General features: G+C 45.3%; 1 protein-coding gene across 1 annotated transcript; it reads left to right on the forward strand.

Moving 5' to 3' along the window:
* The first annotated feature begins 1,979 nt into the window (after positions 1 to 1,979).
* LOC112123419 (TRPM8 channel-associated factor 2) lies at positions 1,980 to 16,546 on the forward strand. The gene is given in 11 exon segments (XM_029912806.1): positions 1,980 to 2,251; positions 2,295 to 2,614; positions 6,269 to 7,177; positions 7,180 to 7,273; positions 7,861 to 8,045; positions 10,728 to 10,783; positions 10,785 to 10,968; positions 12,129 to 12,335; positions 12,338 to 12,465; positions 15,029 to 15,298; positions 16,514 to 16,546. Coding segments are annotated over 11 exon segments (2,658 nt in total).
* Positions 16,547 to 17,038: the final 492 nt, after the last annotated feature.

Consider the following 17,038-nt stretch of genomic DNA (forward strand, 5'->3'; position numbering starts at 1 on the left):
AGATTCTCACAGTAACGTGACTCTGGAGCGTTAAGAAAAACCCCCAATAGGAAACTCTCTCTAAAATCATGAGTAGACCATATTGTGTGCTCAGACACTACTAGAGGTCTCCTGTCTGTAGAGGCAGCTGCCATTTTGGGGACAAAAGGTGAGACGATCTTTTATAGAAGAAAAATGCCCTGTTCACACGCTCTCATGGAGATCTCCTGGAGACTTGACTTGAAGTGACCTACCAGATATTCAAGGTTCCTGCTCAATATTCAGGATCCTGGACCTGTTCCTTTTAATGTTCCAGGTGGCTTGCTCTGTGTGTGTGTGTGTGTGTGTGTGTTTGTATTTGTAAGAGGGCCTTACAGGACTGACTTTTTTTTAAAGACTCAGAATAATTTAAAAGAACACTGTATAGACCTAAAAATTAACAGATCGATATGTTTTTGAAACAAATTACTTGGAAAATAATTTATTCTTTTCCTTACTAGCCAGGACCTGAGTTCAGGACTCTAGATTTCCCCTACTTTAGCTGGTGACGTTACACCTAAAGGAAAGGTAAGGAAAAGACACAAATAATCTGATCTTCAGAGATGTTGAGCACCTACCACTCTCATTGAATTCAGTGGGATTATTCGCGTGAGTAACTTTTGGCCAGAAAAGAAGCTAGTGTGCTGAATTGGAAGTTGACATACGAGCGGGAGGTCGGGAGAGAACCCTCTTCTGTTTGTGAAAATAGTAAGTTTTTGGTTGAAAGGTTTGGTTTGGTGTCTGTATGCAAGACTGTGCATGATATATGTGTGTATTTATATATACACATACACACCCATTTCCTCCCTTGTTAACTATATTCAGATACACTTTTACCCTTCCTCTACTGGACAATCACTTTTAAAATTAGCCTGCGCTGATAGGACTTTGCTGTGGAAGATTTTATAGGGGATTGGTAACTATTCCTGAATCTACAGAGTGTAAGTTTTTGCTCTGCTTTCAAGTAATATGGCTTACTGCTGATTAGCAGGTTCAATTTCATGCACTACCAGATGTAGTATAAATATTAAGATATTAGTTTTGGATGGGATTAACTGAAGCACTGGCTGTATCACTAGGTAAATACTAGTTCCTATTCAGGAGTGACTAAAAAAACCATGGGCATTGACTGCACAAGGTACAGTTCAGTGGACAGTAACTTACATGTGTATGGAACAGGTGTAAAATCTTACCACGGTGTAAGAGCAGAGAATTCTGACTTGCACCCAAAATGTACTTTTAAAAACTGGAACTCTTTATTAATTGACAGGTTGTTATATTCTCGGTTAGTGGGATGAAGGTTTTGTGGAATGTTTTACCAGTTTCTGATCTCAGAATAGAATTTGGGTACAATCTCCTTACTTTTCATAGCATTCTCTTGATTTTTTTTTAAATTTGATCTTGGGACTGTTTAAAATACTTCCAAATGGGTAAGCAATTTTGCTGGAGAGAAAGCGTAAATACGGCCACATTGTTTCTGAGATAAAACTCTTGGTTTGTCAGCTGCATTCAAAAGAGAAGTTGCACAGAAAGAATAGTTTTTAGTTCAGCCCTGAACTTGGCAAGTGTCTCTTAAAAATATATAATATGACTAGGAAAGAGGGAAATAGATATATGTATGTGTACATGCAAGGTCTATTCTATATTTAAATATGAACTAATGGCTCATTTAGAGTTTTACGTAAGCTACACAACACTGTTTTCCAATTCCTATGCCCCAGTGCAGCATACGTCTGCCTTTAGTGCTGGCTCTGGTCCTGGTATATAGAGTCCAGGATTCAAGGGGATGATAGTGGGGTAGGCATTGCAGATAGCGAAGAGGCATGTTGGCTGTGGTCTGTGCTTATAGCATTGTACCCTGGCCTGTGGCACAGCCAGGCCACACCTGGAAAAGGAGGACCAGATCTTGTGTATGAATGTGTTTTATTATGGACTCTACTCTAGACAGAAAGAAGTCTCATATGGATCCTTCTGCTGCCTATGATTTGCTGGTGGCTGGTGTCCAGGACTGGGACCTGACTGGTGACTGTGTTCCTTGTGAGCTGCTGCTCATCGGAGAGACTGCCTTCACGGTGCTGGTGAACCCTCAGGGGCAGGTCCTGGTCGCTGCCTCGCAGTATGGCAAGGGCCGGATAGGGGTGGTAGCTCACGAGGGATACCTGGGGAAGCCCAAGATGGCACAGTTCCTTCAAAATGCAGTCAGCTGGCTCAGTATCTCCCCCCCCGCCCCCAAGCAGTGTCGGGGGGTGGGGTGGGGGGGGTCCACACAACTTGAGAGGTCTTATGGAGATTCTCCATAGGTCTGGCATTAGAATGCAGCCCTGCTCTGCGATCACGTCCTCACTTGGCGTTTATTGTACAGACGCCTATGATGATACACAGATGAGGGACCTGATCCACTTTGTAAAGAAAGGTGGGAGGTTGCTCACTGGGGGTCAGGCTTGGCATTGGACCTGTGAGCACAGCCGAGAGAGAGTGCTGTTTGATTTCCCTGGGAACCGTGTCACCCATGTGGCTGACGTGTACTTCACAGCCAGATATGGTGAGAAGAGGATCTTCAACGTCTCAGGAATGGTGCCAGCGATTCCTTTGATCACTCCATGAGTATCCGAACCATTCTACACATGTTTAAAGGTATCGTTAAAAGTACTGTAAAATATTATGTAGCCTCTCCATAATTAAGGTGGCAATCTGCTTCCATTATAAAGCTCTTTGTTAACATCCTTATAACTTCAATATGGAAAATCTATTTGGCCTGAAAAATACTGTGCAGTCTCTGAAGGCAATAAATAAATAAAATTTTAAAAATTCCACAGTTTGAAGGAAATTGGTGAACCTATTTCTTAATAACAAGTCATCAAAAATTATTTCGATTTGAGTTTACTTTTCCCCTCTAGCTCAAAAATAGCTGGTTAGCGCCCCCTTCAAATTTTCCATAGAGTTAGTTCTCCTTAAAGATTCACCTGCTAGCTATATTTGGGGGGGAAAATACATTACAATTACACAAGTAGTTGTACATTTTTGATGGGATAATAAAAGGGGGACAGTCCTGCTCCCACTGATTTTTTTGCTGTTGATTGCAATGAGTGTAAGATTGCGCAGCATGCGCCTTGTTTTCAGAAGACTTCTGAAAAAACGGTTCAAGATAGTGTAACCCTTCTGCCAGGCCAAGTTGATAGCAGCAAGGGCCGGGTTCAGTACATAGGGGTCCCTTCCCAACAGCGTGACACAGAACCAGCTCGAGCCCCCACCCAGTGACCTGGGAAAATCTTACACACACCCCTGGGCGCCTCGAAGAGGCAATACTTCCCCTCTCGCAAGCACAGAGCCTCGGTGTAGCAGAAAAATGTTTAATAACATGAGGTAAACGACATAGCATTAAATTGGGAAAACACCACAACTAGAGTTCATAGACCAAACCATGAGCGAAGACCCACCCCAGCAAATTGGGCCGTGTCCTTTCCCGTTGGTTCTTGAAACCAGCAACCAAAGTCCCAAAAGTCCAACAACCCCAAAGTCTCTTGGGTCCAGCAACCCAAGAATCACCAAAGTCCCAAAAGTCCAACAACCCCCCAAAGTCTCTGTCCCTGGTCAGTGCAGCCCCAGAGTTCAGGGGGGAGGGGCGCAGGGTGTTAAGGGGCACCTTACGTGATCCGAGACCAACCGGCCGCCTCTCCGTGGGGTTCCGCCGCAGCCTTCACCACGAGCCGCTCCACTCCACCTGCTGTCCCGTGAGCCGCTCCTGCCGTCCCACGAACTGCTCTGCTCTGCTCCGCTCACCGACCTGTGAGCCGCCCGGCTCCACTCCGCTCCAACCGTCCCCGCAAGGCTCCGCTCTGCCAGCTGCTCCTCCAGCTGCTCTGCTCCGCTCACCGACCTGTGAGCCGCTCCGCTCTGCTCTGCTCTGCTCTGCTCTGCTCCAACCGTCCCCGCGAGGCTCCACTCGGCTAGCTGCTCCTCCAGCCGTCCCCGCGGACTGCTCCGCCAGCCGCTTAGCAATTCAGGCTCCCCCACTAGTTAACACAGCCTCAGTGATCTCAGCTCTTAGTAACTTTAGCTCTTTTGTGATTTCAGCTCATAGTGATTTCAGCTCATAGTAGGGGAGCCCCAGTGCTGGTGCACTAGTGGCCCAAAGTGAACTCAGCTCAGCAGCCTGTAACTAGACTCCTAAGGGAATCAAAGTTAGCTCTGACATTCAACAGTGGAGAGAGGAGAAGGTGCAATTGGTGTTTCAGGCTCACGCAGGGGCCCCACACCACCAGGTAGCAATACCTGCCCCCAACCTCTCTCAATTCACTGCGTTTTGTAACCCAGGCCCCTTGACAAGCAAATGCTACTTAGGTAATGGTGACGGATTCACTCAGTCCTTCTGTCATACAACAGTCCCACTGGCCTTGATTCACAGAATCAGGGTAACAAACCTTTATTCTTCCTGCCCCAATAATAGAGAAACTGGGGATCCCACACCAGCCAAAGTAACCACTTTCAGTTGCTGTGTTTCATGCCAGGCGAGTGGGTGTGCCTATGCAAACAAGATCAGCCCCTGGAATTCTTTTCCACACTCGCCATAATTCACCACCAGATGTCAGGGTAGAGCTCATCCTGACTCTGCTTACAATAGGTAGAGGTGTGTGTGTGTGAGAGAGAGAGAGAGTGCAGTTGCGGCTTATCGCGCATAAGGAACCTTCCACAGGTGACGGTTAACAGAGATATTCCTATAGCACAAGTGCTAAAACATTTTGTTTCTTGTCGCTGTAGGACCAGGGTTTGAGTTCAGACTCTGTGTGTGGTTTATTAATGGAGACATGATGGCCTCTCAATAGCCAAGCTTCTGCCTGAGGTCCCATTCTATGGGCTGGTCTTCATTACAGGGAGATTGATGCTGCTACAATCAATGCAGCGGGTGTCGATTTAGTGGGTCTAGAGAAGACCCGCTAAATTGACGGCAGAGCGCTCTCTGGTTGACCCGGTATTCCAGCTCTCCTAGAAGAGTAAGGGAAGTCGACCGGAGAGCGTCTCCCATTGATGTAGAGAAGTGAAGACACTGGGGTAAGTCAACCTAAGCTACATCGACTCCAGCTACGTTATTCACGTAAGTTGACACCCCCGTAGTGAAGACAAGCCCTATGGCTGATATCAATCCCTAGTGTAATTTGTAATTGCAAGAAATCATGGTGCTTTCACGTGTGGAGTTTCGAATGTCAAAACTTTGAAGAAAACTTTTGAAAATTAACATTTTCAGCAAAAAGAAAATTTTTAATGGTTTAAGAAAAAAAGAATCCTGACCAGTTGTGTCGGCACAAGCACTGTGACATGCGTCGGCACAAGAGACCATCACAGAATTTTGAACATAAGTAGATTTTTATCCTGGCTCATGCATGAGGTAGTTTTCTAGGGAAGCAATGGTGAAGGATTTAAAAAGTTCTCATGCTTTGAAAACCATATGTGACTAACTGCCATTGAAGCAAGCGAAGAATAGAAACTCTAAGTGACTTGCCAAAAGTTGCATAGGAAACTTGTGGCTGAAACAAAACTGATCTTTTCAGTTTTTGCAGTAGCACTGCAATTCACGCTTCTGTGTTTGTGCTCCAAAAATATTTTTATAAAGATCACATTTTAAAAAGTGTAATTCTGGAAATATAACTAAGCCAATTTTACTGCTATGCTTCAAAGCAAAGCAATGTGTTTTCAGATATCCGAAGAGCTGAGTTGCTCAGTGAAAAGCGTATCTCCTCACCTCTCTCATTCCTTTTATCTCTGCTACCATGTCAGTCATTTGCATCTCACCAATTGCTCCCCATATGTGGCCATTTCATATAACAGAAGGTAAAGGGCAAGAATGAATGACATGTAACAGCCACATCATGATGATGCACAGTAAAGGGTCAAAAAAAGGCAGGCTTTGGTTTTTCATAAATGGAAAAAAAAATAGACCAGATTTGCTGTGGAGAAAAGGAATGGATATTTTGGGTGGAATGAGAGAAGGGCCAGATTGGTGCTGGGTATGGATAAGGAAGATGAAGGATTTAGGCACACACTCTTATCAAACATCTCCAACAGAACTGAGGACGGCTCAGAAGGGCATTACCTTGTCAGAGCTGAACTGGCAGGCTTAGGCAGCGAGGTGACTCTGATTGAAGGATATTTTGATCCTACTATGGGCAGGGTGGATAAACCAGACTCATGTCTCAGCTCAGACGATTCTATGCTAGTGTTGGCATTTCACCTGATGGCGACCTCTCTTGGCTTTGCAGACATGAGCTAGATCTCTGCAGACACTTAAAGCTTCTCTTCAGAGGGGTGTCTGAGTTGGACATAGTGACGGGTGGCGTGCCCTCTCATTTGCTCGTCCATGGGGCTTTGGCCTTCCCCCTTGGCATGGATGGCTCCTACCAGTGTTTTCTTGCATCGGCTCACTACGGCCAGGGCCGTGTGGTAGAAGCTATGCCTGAGAGCCAAACTTATGTGCTGCAGCTGATGCCGTTCCTTCTCAATGCCATTAAGTGGCTAGGTGCTGGGAAGAAAGGGAGGATTGGCATCAACCCCAACCTAAAGAGCGTCCATGACCTGCTAACTCAGCAGAAGGTCGTGTGCGAGATCTCAGCTCTGACTGACAACCTGAGCATTTACTGCTGCCAGTCCTACAGTGACACAGAGGCCAAGAAGATCCATGAGTTTGTGTCAGAGGGAGGAGGCCTGGTGATTGGAGGTCAGGCTTGTTGGTGGGCTTCCTAAAATAGTGACCAGACCACTATTGCTGAATATCCTGGCAACAGAATCCTCAACCGGTTTGGGATCAGCATCTTGGGGCAATATATGGAGACAGATAAATACCTGGTATTATGACCAGCAGAGGAGCTGCAATGTTACCACTTCTGCAGGGCACGCCCTCAATTCCAGCAGCACCTAGCCAAGAAAGAGGAAATCCAGCCCCAGCTGAAGGGCTGGCTCCAGAAACTGGGGCAGGACTGCATGGAATTGCTCCAAATCCCTATCAGCGATAGCCCCACATATTCCTTGCTCCACTGTATCCTGTACACAATACTGCACAGCAGTGGGATCCCACCTGTGTGCAAGGAATGCCCAGTCCAGAACAGGACCAAGGAGGCAGTGCTCCTGTGTCTGGCCACAGAGCTGTCCCAAACTATGCCAGACTGTGCTACTGTGAACTTCCCACCATCCCTCATATCACTCTGGAAGTCAACGGCATAAACCCAGGTGAAAGAAGCTGTCCATTCACTACCACCCACAAGTGGTATCATCTGTAGAACATGCAAAAAAATAGCACTGCTTTCCATGAGCCTGATGAGACCACACCTAGAATATTACTTGGTGTTCATAGAATCATAAGTAAGGTTAAGATTTTGTCACGGTTATTTTTAGTAAAAGTCACGGCCAGGTTGCAGGCAGTAAACAAAAATTCACAGAAGCCTGTGACCTGTCTGTGACTCTTACTTTAAAAAAAAAAAAAAAAGGGGGGGGGGGGGGGGGGGGGAGCTAACTGCCTGGGGGGGATTATGGACTCTACTCTATAATAGCTGTTCAGCCCCCCACCACCCGTGACAGCTGCGGGACCTGCAGCTCAGAGCTTCAGGGCTGAAGCAGCAAATGTCACGGAGGTCTGTGAAAATCAAGGAATCCGTGACTTCCATGACAAAATCTTATCCTCAATCATAAGTTACCAATATACAATGGGTATTGGGTTAGGTGTAGTCCATTTCCATTTTCTTCCCTCCAACTCTTCCTGAAGCCAGGGTAGACTTTCCCCTACAATCTTGATGGGGAAATACATTTCTAAGAAGTGCCAGTTGCTTGAGTCATTTAGTATTGGACTGGATAAAGCAATGGAGAACAGGACCTAAGACGTGCCCCTGTGGTGATATGCAAACACAGCATTGAAGATCGGGAGATGTCTGTCTCCTCTCTCCGGGGTGGCCTGATTTACATCATAGTGCCAAAGGGCAGCCAGTTGGGTAACATGCCTATCACTGTGAAAGGGGTTATGCAGGCTCCTTTCTTCAGGCTTGGTAAGTACGTGGATAAATGCACTGCACAGCTTTCACTAGACAATGTTGCTACAGCTCCTGATTTTGAAGACCTAAACAAAAGCATACCTCTAAGTATCAGTGACTCCACTTGGAACAGTTCTCAGTCAGCTGTTCAATGCTTGCAAGTGCTTTTTCCCCCTCATCTTTCACCTCTGCTGCCACCAAGTGGCACTATTTAATATTAATTTTGGGGAAGCATAGTCTATATTCTTCCTAGTCCTTTGTGTATTGCTTTCAGTCTTGTTCTTTGTCATGCATCTCTGACCTCCGAGTCGTCCTCTGCCTCTGGGTCCCGCTCCACATCCTTGTCCAAGATTTCCTCCTCCTGGCTCGATCCACTCTTGACTGGCACGCGAAGCCACTGAAGTATCCACAGTGGCCTTCGCAGTGGAGGTGGGGTTGCCGCCGAGTATCACATCCAGCTCTTTGTAGAACTGGCAGCTTGTGAGCGCAGCACCGGAGCGGCGGTTTGCCTCCCGTGCCTTTTGGTAAGCATTCCACAGCTCCTTCACTTTAACTCTGTGCTGCAGTGTGTCCCGGTCATGGCTCCTTTCTGCCATGCATCGTGAAATCTGTACGTAATATCATAGGTCCTACGGCTGGAGCGCAGCTGGGACTGGACAACCTCCTCTCCCCAAATGTTGAGGTCCAGCAGCTTGGCATTGCTCCAAGTGGGGGATCGCCTGGTGCGTGGAGAAGGCATGGTGATTTGGAAAGATGTGCTGAGACCACTCCCTGCATCACCGAGCAAACAGGAAGGGGACTTTCAAAATTCCCAAGGAATTTAAGGGGTGAGGCTCACAGCTGATCACCTGGAGGCAAGGCAATAGAGCTCAAACTGATGACCAGAGAGGCAAGAACAGACATTGTGGGACACCTCCTGGAGGTCAGTCGCAGCGCTGTAATCGACCAGGGTGTCTATACTGGCACCATAGTGCTGTACCTCCAGTGCAGAAAGCTGTATGCCTCTCATCGGGGTGGTCTTTTTTTATAGCGCTGCAACTGCGCACTAAGTGGCTTGGCAGTGTGTACACCTCGGGAGTTACACCGCAGAAAGCGACTTTACTGCACAGAAACTTGCCAGTGCAGACAAGGCCAGAGAGAGAATCATTATGGCACATTCTTGTGTATTTTACAAGTCTCCTGCTTCAAGGGCTTAGGGGACGTGAACTCCCATTGACGTGGACAGGAGCTATGTGTGCATGGAAAGTGTATTTAAGGCCTTATCTACACTACACAATGAAGTCTACCTACATTAGGTCGATGTACCACCACCATAGTAATTACTGCAGTTTTTCATGTTCACACTGCCCTTCTGCCACTGGTGTGTGTTCTCTCCAGGAGCACTTGCACCAACCTAAGTGGGGCAGTGTAGGGGGCTGAGAACCCGGGTTCTCAGTGCCGGGAGCTGGGCTCCCACCTGGGATCTCTGCGCGGTGCTGACAGGCGATATAAGTAATTCAGTGTCTACACTGCATTCGCCTCTTGTGGAGGTGGAGTTATTAGGTCGGTGTAGTGGGGGATTTATATCGGCGGCAGCAACGCTGTAGGGTAGACATTTACACAGTTAGGTCGACTAAGGCAGTTTATGTTGACCTAACCCTGTAGTGTAGACCTGGCCTAAATCTGTAGTGAGTATGTATGGCTCATTGAGTAGAGCAAACTGTAAGGCGGTTTGTGAGACTTCTCATAGGTAGGGGGCTAAACTCAGACCTGCGGCAACGTTACCACTGGTATGGAAATGCAACTCCACTTAACCCAGGGGAGTGGTGCCTGGGTACATTAATTTGAATTTAGGCCACAGATTAGGATATTAATCATTTCCGATTTAAAAATTAATTGTGAAGTATTTTCCTACATAATTTTTCTTCAGTTTTGATCTATAAAGCTCATAATTAAACTGACCCATAATGTTCAGTGTTTCTTGTACATAAGGCAAAAGCAGCCCTAATGAAAGTAAACCCAACTCCATGGAAATCAGTGAGCTTATATTAGGTATATTTTTGACCCATAGCCCTTAGAACATCTGCTAGTCTAACAAAAACGATCATCATAAAAGAATTTGTGAGGCAAAAACCTTAGCCTTGAGTATTCAGACAAATGAAGCAGGGGCTATGTGACAGCAACAGCATTAAATTTTCCCTCAAAGTAAAATGCCAGAGGTGTCATCTACAGGAGGGAAGAGGGTTTAACACTTTCCTTCCCCTGAAGTCATGACTCTAATTCCCTTCCCCCTTCACTGTTGCTATTGTCTTTATATGGAAGGTGTTCAGATACAGAGATGAGCAGCAGGATAAAATCCTAAAACAGATCTTAATGTTTTGAGGTTTTTTTGACTTGCACTAAAGACTAAGCAGTGTTTTTACGGAGCTGTCGGCAGTGACCGCCACATCTTTTTTCCTGAGTGGCCACAGTCAATTTAGAACCCATCAAAACAAATGGTACAATTTTCATAACATTTTGCAGGGAATTTATGAATTTAAAAACATAAATGAATCCACACGGCATGGGGGGTGCAATATAACTGTGTTAATGTTGCTCTGGGAGATCTTCCTTTTGAATTTCCTGATTTAGAATTCAAATAAACCAAAAAAGATACAGCTGAAGCGATATACTCTGCTGTAGATGTTTGCGTTTAATCTTGTTGCCACATTGCTCCAGGAGAGACCTCTAAGCACCAGTGGGAGACCAGCATCTGTCACTATCCTGCTCCATGGTGGGGAACTAGCTACCAAGAACCTCATCTTGACAGTGCCTTCTGACAGCATTTGCCATATAGAGAACCCAGAGCCTTTGTTGACCCTCTGGGAGCAGATAATGGCAGCTGTAGCTAAGCTGGCAGCAGCACTGCAAACGTTTCCTCGGCCAGAAAGGATTGTAGCAGATGTTCAGATCTCAGCTGGTGAGTATAACCTACTGTCATAAAAGGCAGCTGAGTAGCCCTGTAGTGCAGACAACTGAGCTGGAGGCTGGGAGCTAGGAGCTCTTACATTCCAGCCTCCCACTGTGTAGCTTTGGGGCAAGTCATTCAACCTCTGTATGCATCCTAAGGTTCCTATGGGTTTGCCTCTGGCTGTCCTTCTGACTAAAAGGCAAGGCTGGTAGAATTTGTCATTGTTACTGATGCTCATAGACCACATTTAAATAGGCTTTATTTCTAGAGTGCACCTCCCACCCACCCAAGCACTTAGGGAGGCGGGTATAATATGGTAAGAAAACACTGTAAGATTTGTGGTATTCACCTAACCCCAAATATTTTTCCACACACATTCATTGTAATGTCTTAATGAATTCTGTTCTAATACCACCCTCCTCACCCTAGTAATCGGGCACCTTCCAGTAGTGCATTGCTAATAGTTGTCACATGTGGCTTGTTCTTTCATCCTCTCCCCATGGGGAGAATTGGGTGTGCAATGGAGTGTTTTGTTTGGGAGGAGGAGGGGATTTTTAATGTGCATGCTTCTATTATTATTACTTGCATTACTGAGGAGCCCCAGTCATGGACCAGGACCCCAGTGTGCTAGGCGCTGTACAAAAACAGAACAAAAGGATGGTCCCTGCTCCAAAGAACTTTTTTTTTCTATGTGTTGAATTCTTTTGCTGTGCTCCTCTCTTGTTTGCTCGTCTCACGAGTATTGGAGCAAGCGTTACTGGTAAATGCTCACGGAAAACAAATCTGAGTTATATGAGCCAATATTTGTGAAAACTGAGTTTTTTAAATCCCATGTGCAAGTATTCTCACCAGAAGTGCACTACTCTGGGGGGCGTGGGGGTGAGAAAATAGAAACAAAACCATGTGACTTACCTGAGCAACATGGATCAGTGTGTGAATGTGGAGCATCAAATACACCAAACAGTGTTTTTAAAAATAATTTAACTTATCAAATAAAATGTGAGGAAACCACAATCTGCTTTAGGATAGCTCACAAGCAGAACAAGGGGTTGAATTTGCCGGATGAATTATTTCTTGTGAATTGTTGTATAGCTCTAAAGCCTGCAATAAAGTAACGGTTTTAAAATGAGTTTCCCCTCTGGGCTGTTGGCTCCATCTCCTCCTATCAGGCTGGATGTATACTGGGTTCCCCATTGTGTGCCATTTGGATTCAGTGAAGGAGTTAGTGAACATGGAATACATACAAGCCAATGTTCTGTGGGGTCCCATTCATGAGCTGGGACACAACCAACAGTGGGGAAGCTGGGAATTCCCCCCTCACACCACTGAGGCCACATGCAACCTCTGGTCTGTCTATGTGCATGAGAAAGTGCTAGGATTCCCAGACAGAGAGCTCATGAAGAGCTTCACCTGGGGCGCCAGAGGGAGAGGGTCAGATGTTAGCTTGAGAAAGGGGCCTGCCTAAAGGACTGGAGTATCTGGATTGCACTGGAGACCTACCTGTAGGTGAGATGGGGAGAATGGAGTCAGACATTCTTATGAAACTGCTTCTACAAAAATGGCTCCCTGATTGGGTATCATGGCTTCCACAAAGTGGTGTTTTATCAGTTTTCTCATGTTTGTTTGGGTGTGAGGCCTGTCATGGAAAGCTCCATAATGTACTCCTTGGGGAATTCTGTGCCAAAATATTAAAAATTCTACAGCAAAATAAAAATTATTAAAAATTCTGCTTATTTTTTTTGTCAAAATAATGCAGTATAGTCCAGCTAGTTTCAATTATTTTGGTAATTTATTTAAATTACAATACAATGGATGGAGAATGGGAGTGGGGAGCTGTGATAAATAAGGGGGGGTAGCTCCCTTTTATGGACATCCAGCCAGTCAGTAGCTATAGAATCCTCCTTAGCAGCTGTGCCCTAATTGCCTTAACTGTAAAGTGTTAAGAGAAGCTTAACCTGAGTTTGCACCTGACCAGAGAACCAATAGAGGCTTTACCCTTTCAAATTGGAAAAACTGCTGGCTGTGGAGCGTTTTTTTTTTTTTTTTTTTCTCTCTCTGGGGCTGGAGAGAGGGGAAGGCAGCAACAAGCTGTAAGCTTTAAGCCAGGTATGGGAAATCATCCTCATCATACCTAGAAACTCCTCATTTGGAACCCCAGATATGTAAGTAGCACAGGAAAAGTTAAGACAGATGCAACTAGGAACCTTTTTGGTTGTTTTGGTTTGTGAATTCCTCTGTGCTAACCCCATGTGCTTTTGCTTTGCTTGTAACCTTTAAGCTAAACCCCGAGAAAGTTATTTTTGGTGTTTAATCCCTGAAGCCTGAGTTTTCAGATGTTTCTTTCTTTTTTAATAAAATTTACCATTTTTTTTTTTAAAGAATCCTTTGATTCCAAAGTCCTTAGACAAGGGGTTGGTCTGTGCTCACATTGCTAAGGCAATTGGTTGGTATTTTATTCTCAAGCCTCCCCAGGAAAGGGGGTGAAGAAGCTTGGGGGGGATATTTTCGGGGGATAGGGATTCCAAGTGACCCTTTCCTGAGTATTTGTGAAAATCACTTGGTGGTGGCAGCAATATCTGTACAAGGCAGAAGACTGTGTCTTGGAAAAGTTTTAACCTAAGCTGCTAGAAGATAAGCTTAGGGGGTCTCTCATGGGGGTCCCCACATCTGTACCCCAGAGTTCAGAGCTGGGGGGGTATACCCTGGCAGGAGCATTGGAGGGAATCACAAACCCCCCTCTATCTAATAATAATGTAGCTAGTATTGACCCTTTACTTCTAATTATTAGTCAACAAATATATGCAGGCATATTCTCAGTGTTACATCATAGGCAACTGAAGAGCAAGTGAGGGCTGGGGACTCAAACTCATAATTTATACTGGCTACTGACCATCTCCAGAAAGGTCAGTAGCAAACAGCTCTTGGAGCACATTTTGATAGGAAATTTTTTCAGTCCAAAAATTTAGACCATTTCTAATCACTAAAGCTCCATAAGCATTTATAAGGCCATACTGTCCTTTACCAGTGGGAAAGGGGGAAGGGATTGCTTCATGTGGTGCTTCCCAGATGGCTACATTGATTTCCACTCCCCCCCTCTTTTAACACTTTGAGTCACGGAATGCCCAGCTGCATGCTCCGTTCAGTAAATTCATTGGTCTAGCAACAGGTGAAAAAGAAGAGTCCTCTCCCAGCTGAGTACTGAACTTCAGATAAAATGAGAATCTGTTCACTGTATGTCTTATTTATTATGGGCCAAAGGCCTTTAGAGGATGCTATTGTCACATATATTTGAGTAACTTTGACACATTGTTTAATAGAAGGCAATGGTGGCACATACACACCAATCAGCACATTAAAATATGCAAGCTGAAGTGTTTCTCCACTCTGGAAGGTGACTCATTTGAAAATAGAACCTTCTTACTTCACAGACGTACTGCTAGAGTGTATCTATTCACTTTGGTGAGAAAACTGTTTACTCCTGTTAGTTCGGCAGAACCAATCTAGCTAGAGAACACTAGCTGTTTCCTATACTTCCTTGTGCATCATAAATAGAATTGTTTGACTTGCTTACACACTGAAATCCACTGAAAACAATGGTGTTGCACCGAGGTTAGTGGGGGCCTGTCTGCAGAGCCTTTATTACTGCTGATACGCAAACAGTTAAGAACCCAGGTGTGTCCCAGATCTCAGGCTGACTTTTTCAGGGCTGTTTCAAATAAACCTCATCTTATTTATAAACTGAGCATGACTGATTTGGAAACTTGTGAGTCACATGAACTACAGAGACCCAAGATACCATTTTGTGAGTCACTTTTCAGAGTAGAACAGTTTTCAAGGGCCCTCCTGACTATTTAAGTCTGAACACTGAAGCTTATTTTCAATAGCTTTACTCCCAAGATGGCAGTTACCAAAGAACTAAATACTCAGAGATGTGGTAACCATTAATGTTCATGAGGTGTAATTGTAAGCTTTGATCATGAATGTTCAGGAGGTGAGATGCAGTGCAATGTGTTTGGTTAACCTTAATTTAGGGGCATAGGCTACAGTGCAGCTCCTTGTTGCCTCCTAGCTGCCAGAAGCCTTTGGCTGGGAAAGCTTCGTTCAGCTCTTCTCAGATGACCAGAAAATGTCTAACATCCCAACAGACAACCCTTCCAAGATGAACCTGTGGGCAGAGAATTTCTCTCAGCAAGTGAAAAAGAATTTGGCCCCTTTCTTTAGGACATGGGGGTGGTCTATTAAGGTGGAAGTCTCCAAGAAACTGGAATCTCTGCCCAACTGGGATGAGAACCCAGTGAAAAAGATTGACTTAGTCATGAGAAATATTAGCTGTAATGTTGTAAAGATCTTTGACAGTTTTATGTTTCCTAAATATAATAAAACTGTATTAGACTCTCCAGGGTGTAAATGTACTATCTGTTTCAGACTTAGATACTATGGTGATGGGTATGGTTTATAAGTACCTAGAGAGAGAGGTACAGGAACTCCTCAGTTAATGTTGTAGTTATGTTCCTGGAAAATGTGACTTTAAGCAAAACGATGTTAAGCGAATCCAATTTCCCCATAAGAATTAATGTAAATGAGGGGGTTAGGTTCCAGGGAAATTTTTTTCACCAGCCAAAAGACTATATATATACACACACACACACACACACGCAGTATAAGTTTTAACTAAACAATTTAATACTGGTACATAGTGATGATGATGATGATTGTGAAGCTTGGTTGAGGTGGAGGAATCGGAGGATGGGATATTTCCCAGGGAATGCCTTACTGCTAAATGAACTAGCAATTGACTGAGCCCTCAAGGGTTAACTCTCACAATACTCTACAAGGCAGCAGGAAAGGAGGGAGGGCAGACAGACACACACACCCTGTGTGTGAGAGAAAAAAATGCGCATTTTCCCTTTAAATAGCTGACCCCACGCTTAAGTACACTGCCTTGTTACTTAAATCAGCTTGCTGAGACCTGAGAGGGCAGCTATTGCATAGAAGCTCCCTCCCTCCATTGTGTCCCCCCTGCTCTATGGAAGATGGGGTAAGCGGGGTGCAGGAGCAAGGGGGAGGGGGAAACACCCTGACATTAGCTCCCCTTTTCCCTCCTCCTCCCCCTGTACAGCAAGCAGGAGTCTCTGGGAGCAGCTCCAAGGCAGAGGGCGGGAGCAGCTCCAAGGCAGAGGGCAGGAGCAGCACATGGCAGTGGGGGGAGGGACAGCTGCTGCACAGGGAACTTAGGGGAGTGGGGAACTGATAAGGGGGCTGCTTGTCCACCCTGGTTCCAACCACCCACCAGCTAGCTGCAACGGGCTGCTCTTCCTGCAAGTAGTGGACAAAACAGGCGGCTGCCAAACGCCGTTAGAAGGGAGCATTACACAACTTTAAACGAGCATGTTCCCTAATTGATCAGCAACTTAACATCGAAACAACGTTAACCGGGACAACTTTAAGTGAGGAGTTCCTGTATTTCCTGGATCTGCTTTCTTGGTCATGTGAGACAAATATCTATCATGCACCTGAATTTTCTTCTGAATATGCTGATTCCTTTCTCTTTAAGGAAGCAAACCTAGGTCCTGACTGTGGCATTTAGTGACTGGCCTGAACTGGGGATTGTACAGAACTATGCACCTTCAGTAGGCACAATCCTCGCTCCCAGCTTCCTGATGTATGGTGAGCATATATATGGGGAAATTGAGGGGACACCTCTATCAGGGCTCCAGTGCATGGTTACATGTTTGTCCTGGAAACAGGACATGTGCAACCAGGGTAACCCCTTAGCATTTTTATGGAAGGAAACCCATTGTATGTACATGACTCCTGCACCAGAGATAAGAGACTGGAAAGAAGCAGTGAGAGAGGGCTAGGCTTGTGGCCGAGAGCAGGTCAGCTTGAGAGGGGGTAGCAGTAGTGTTGGCTCTGTGACTGCATTTGGGTGGGAGGGGGACTGGAAGAAAGTTACGGGTTTTGTGCATCTGCCAGTATTCTGGGGTGGACGCTTAGCTTTGTAAACTGTTATAGTTTTTAGGAAGAATGACTGGCATTATGGAGATCACTTTGTAATTGGGTGGACTAGAAAGACATT

This window comes from Terrapene carolina, unplaced genomic scaffold, assembly GCF_002925995.2.
Source record: "Terrapene carolina triunguis isolate 2854851 unplaced genomic scaffold, T_m_triunguis-2.0 Scaffold247, whole genome shotgun sequence".
Classification (NCBI taxonomy): Eukaryota; Metazoa; Chordata; order Testudines; family Emydidae; genus Terrapene; species Terrapene triunguis.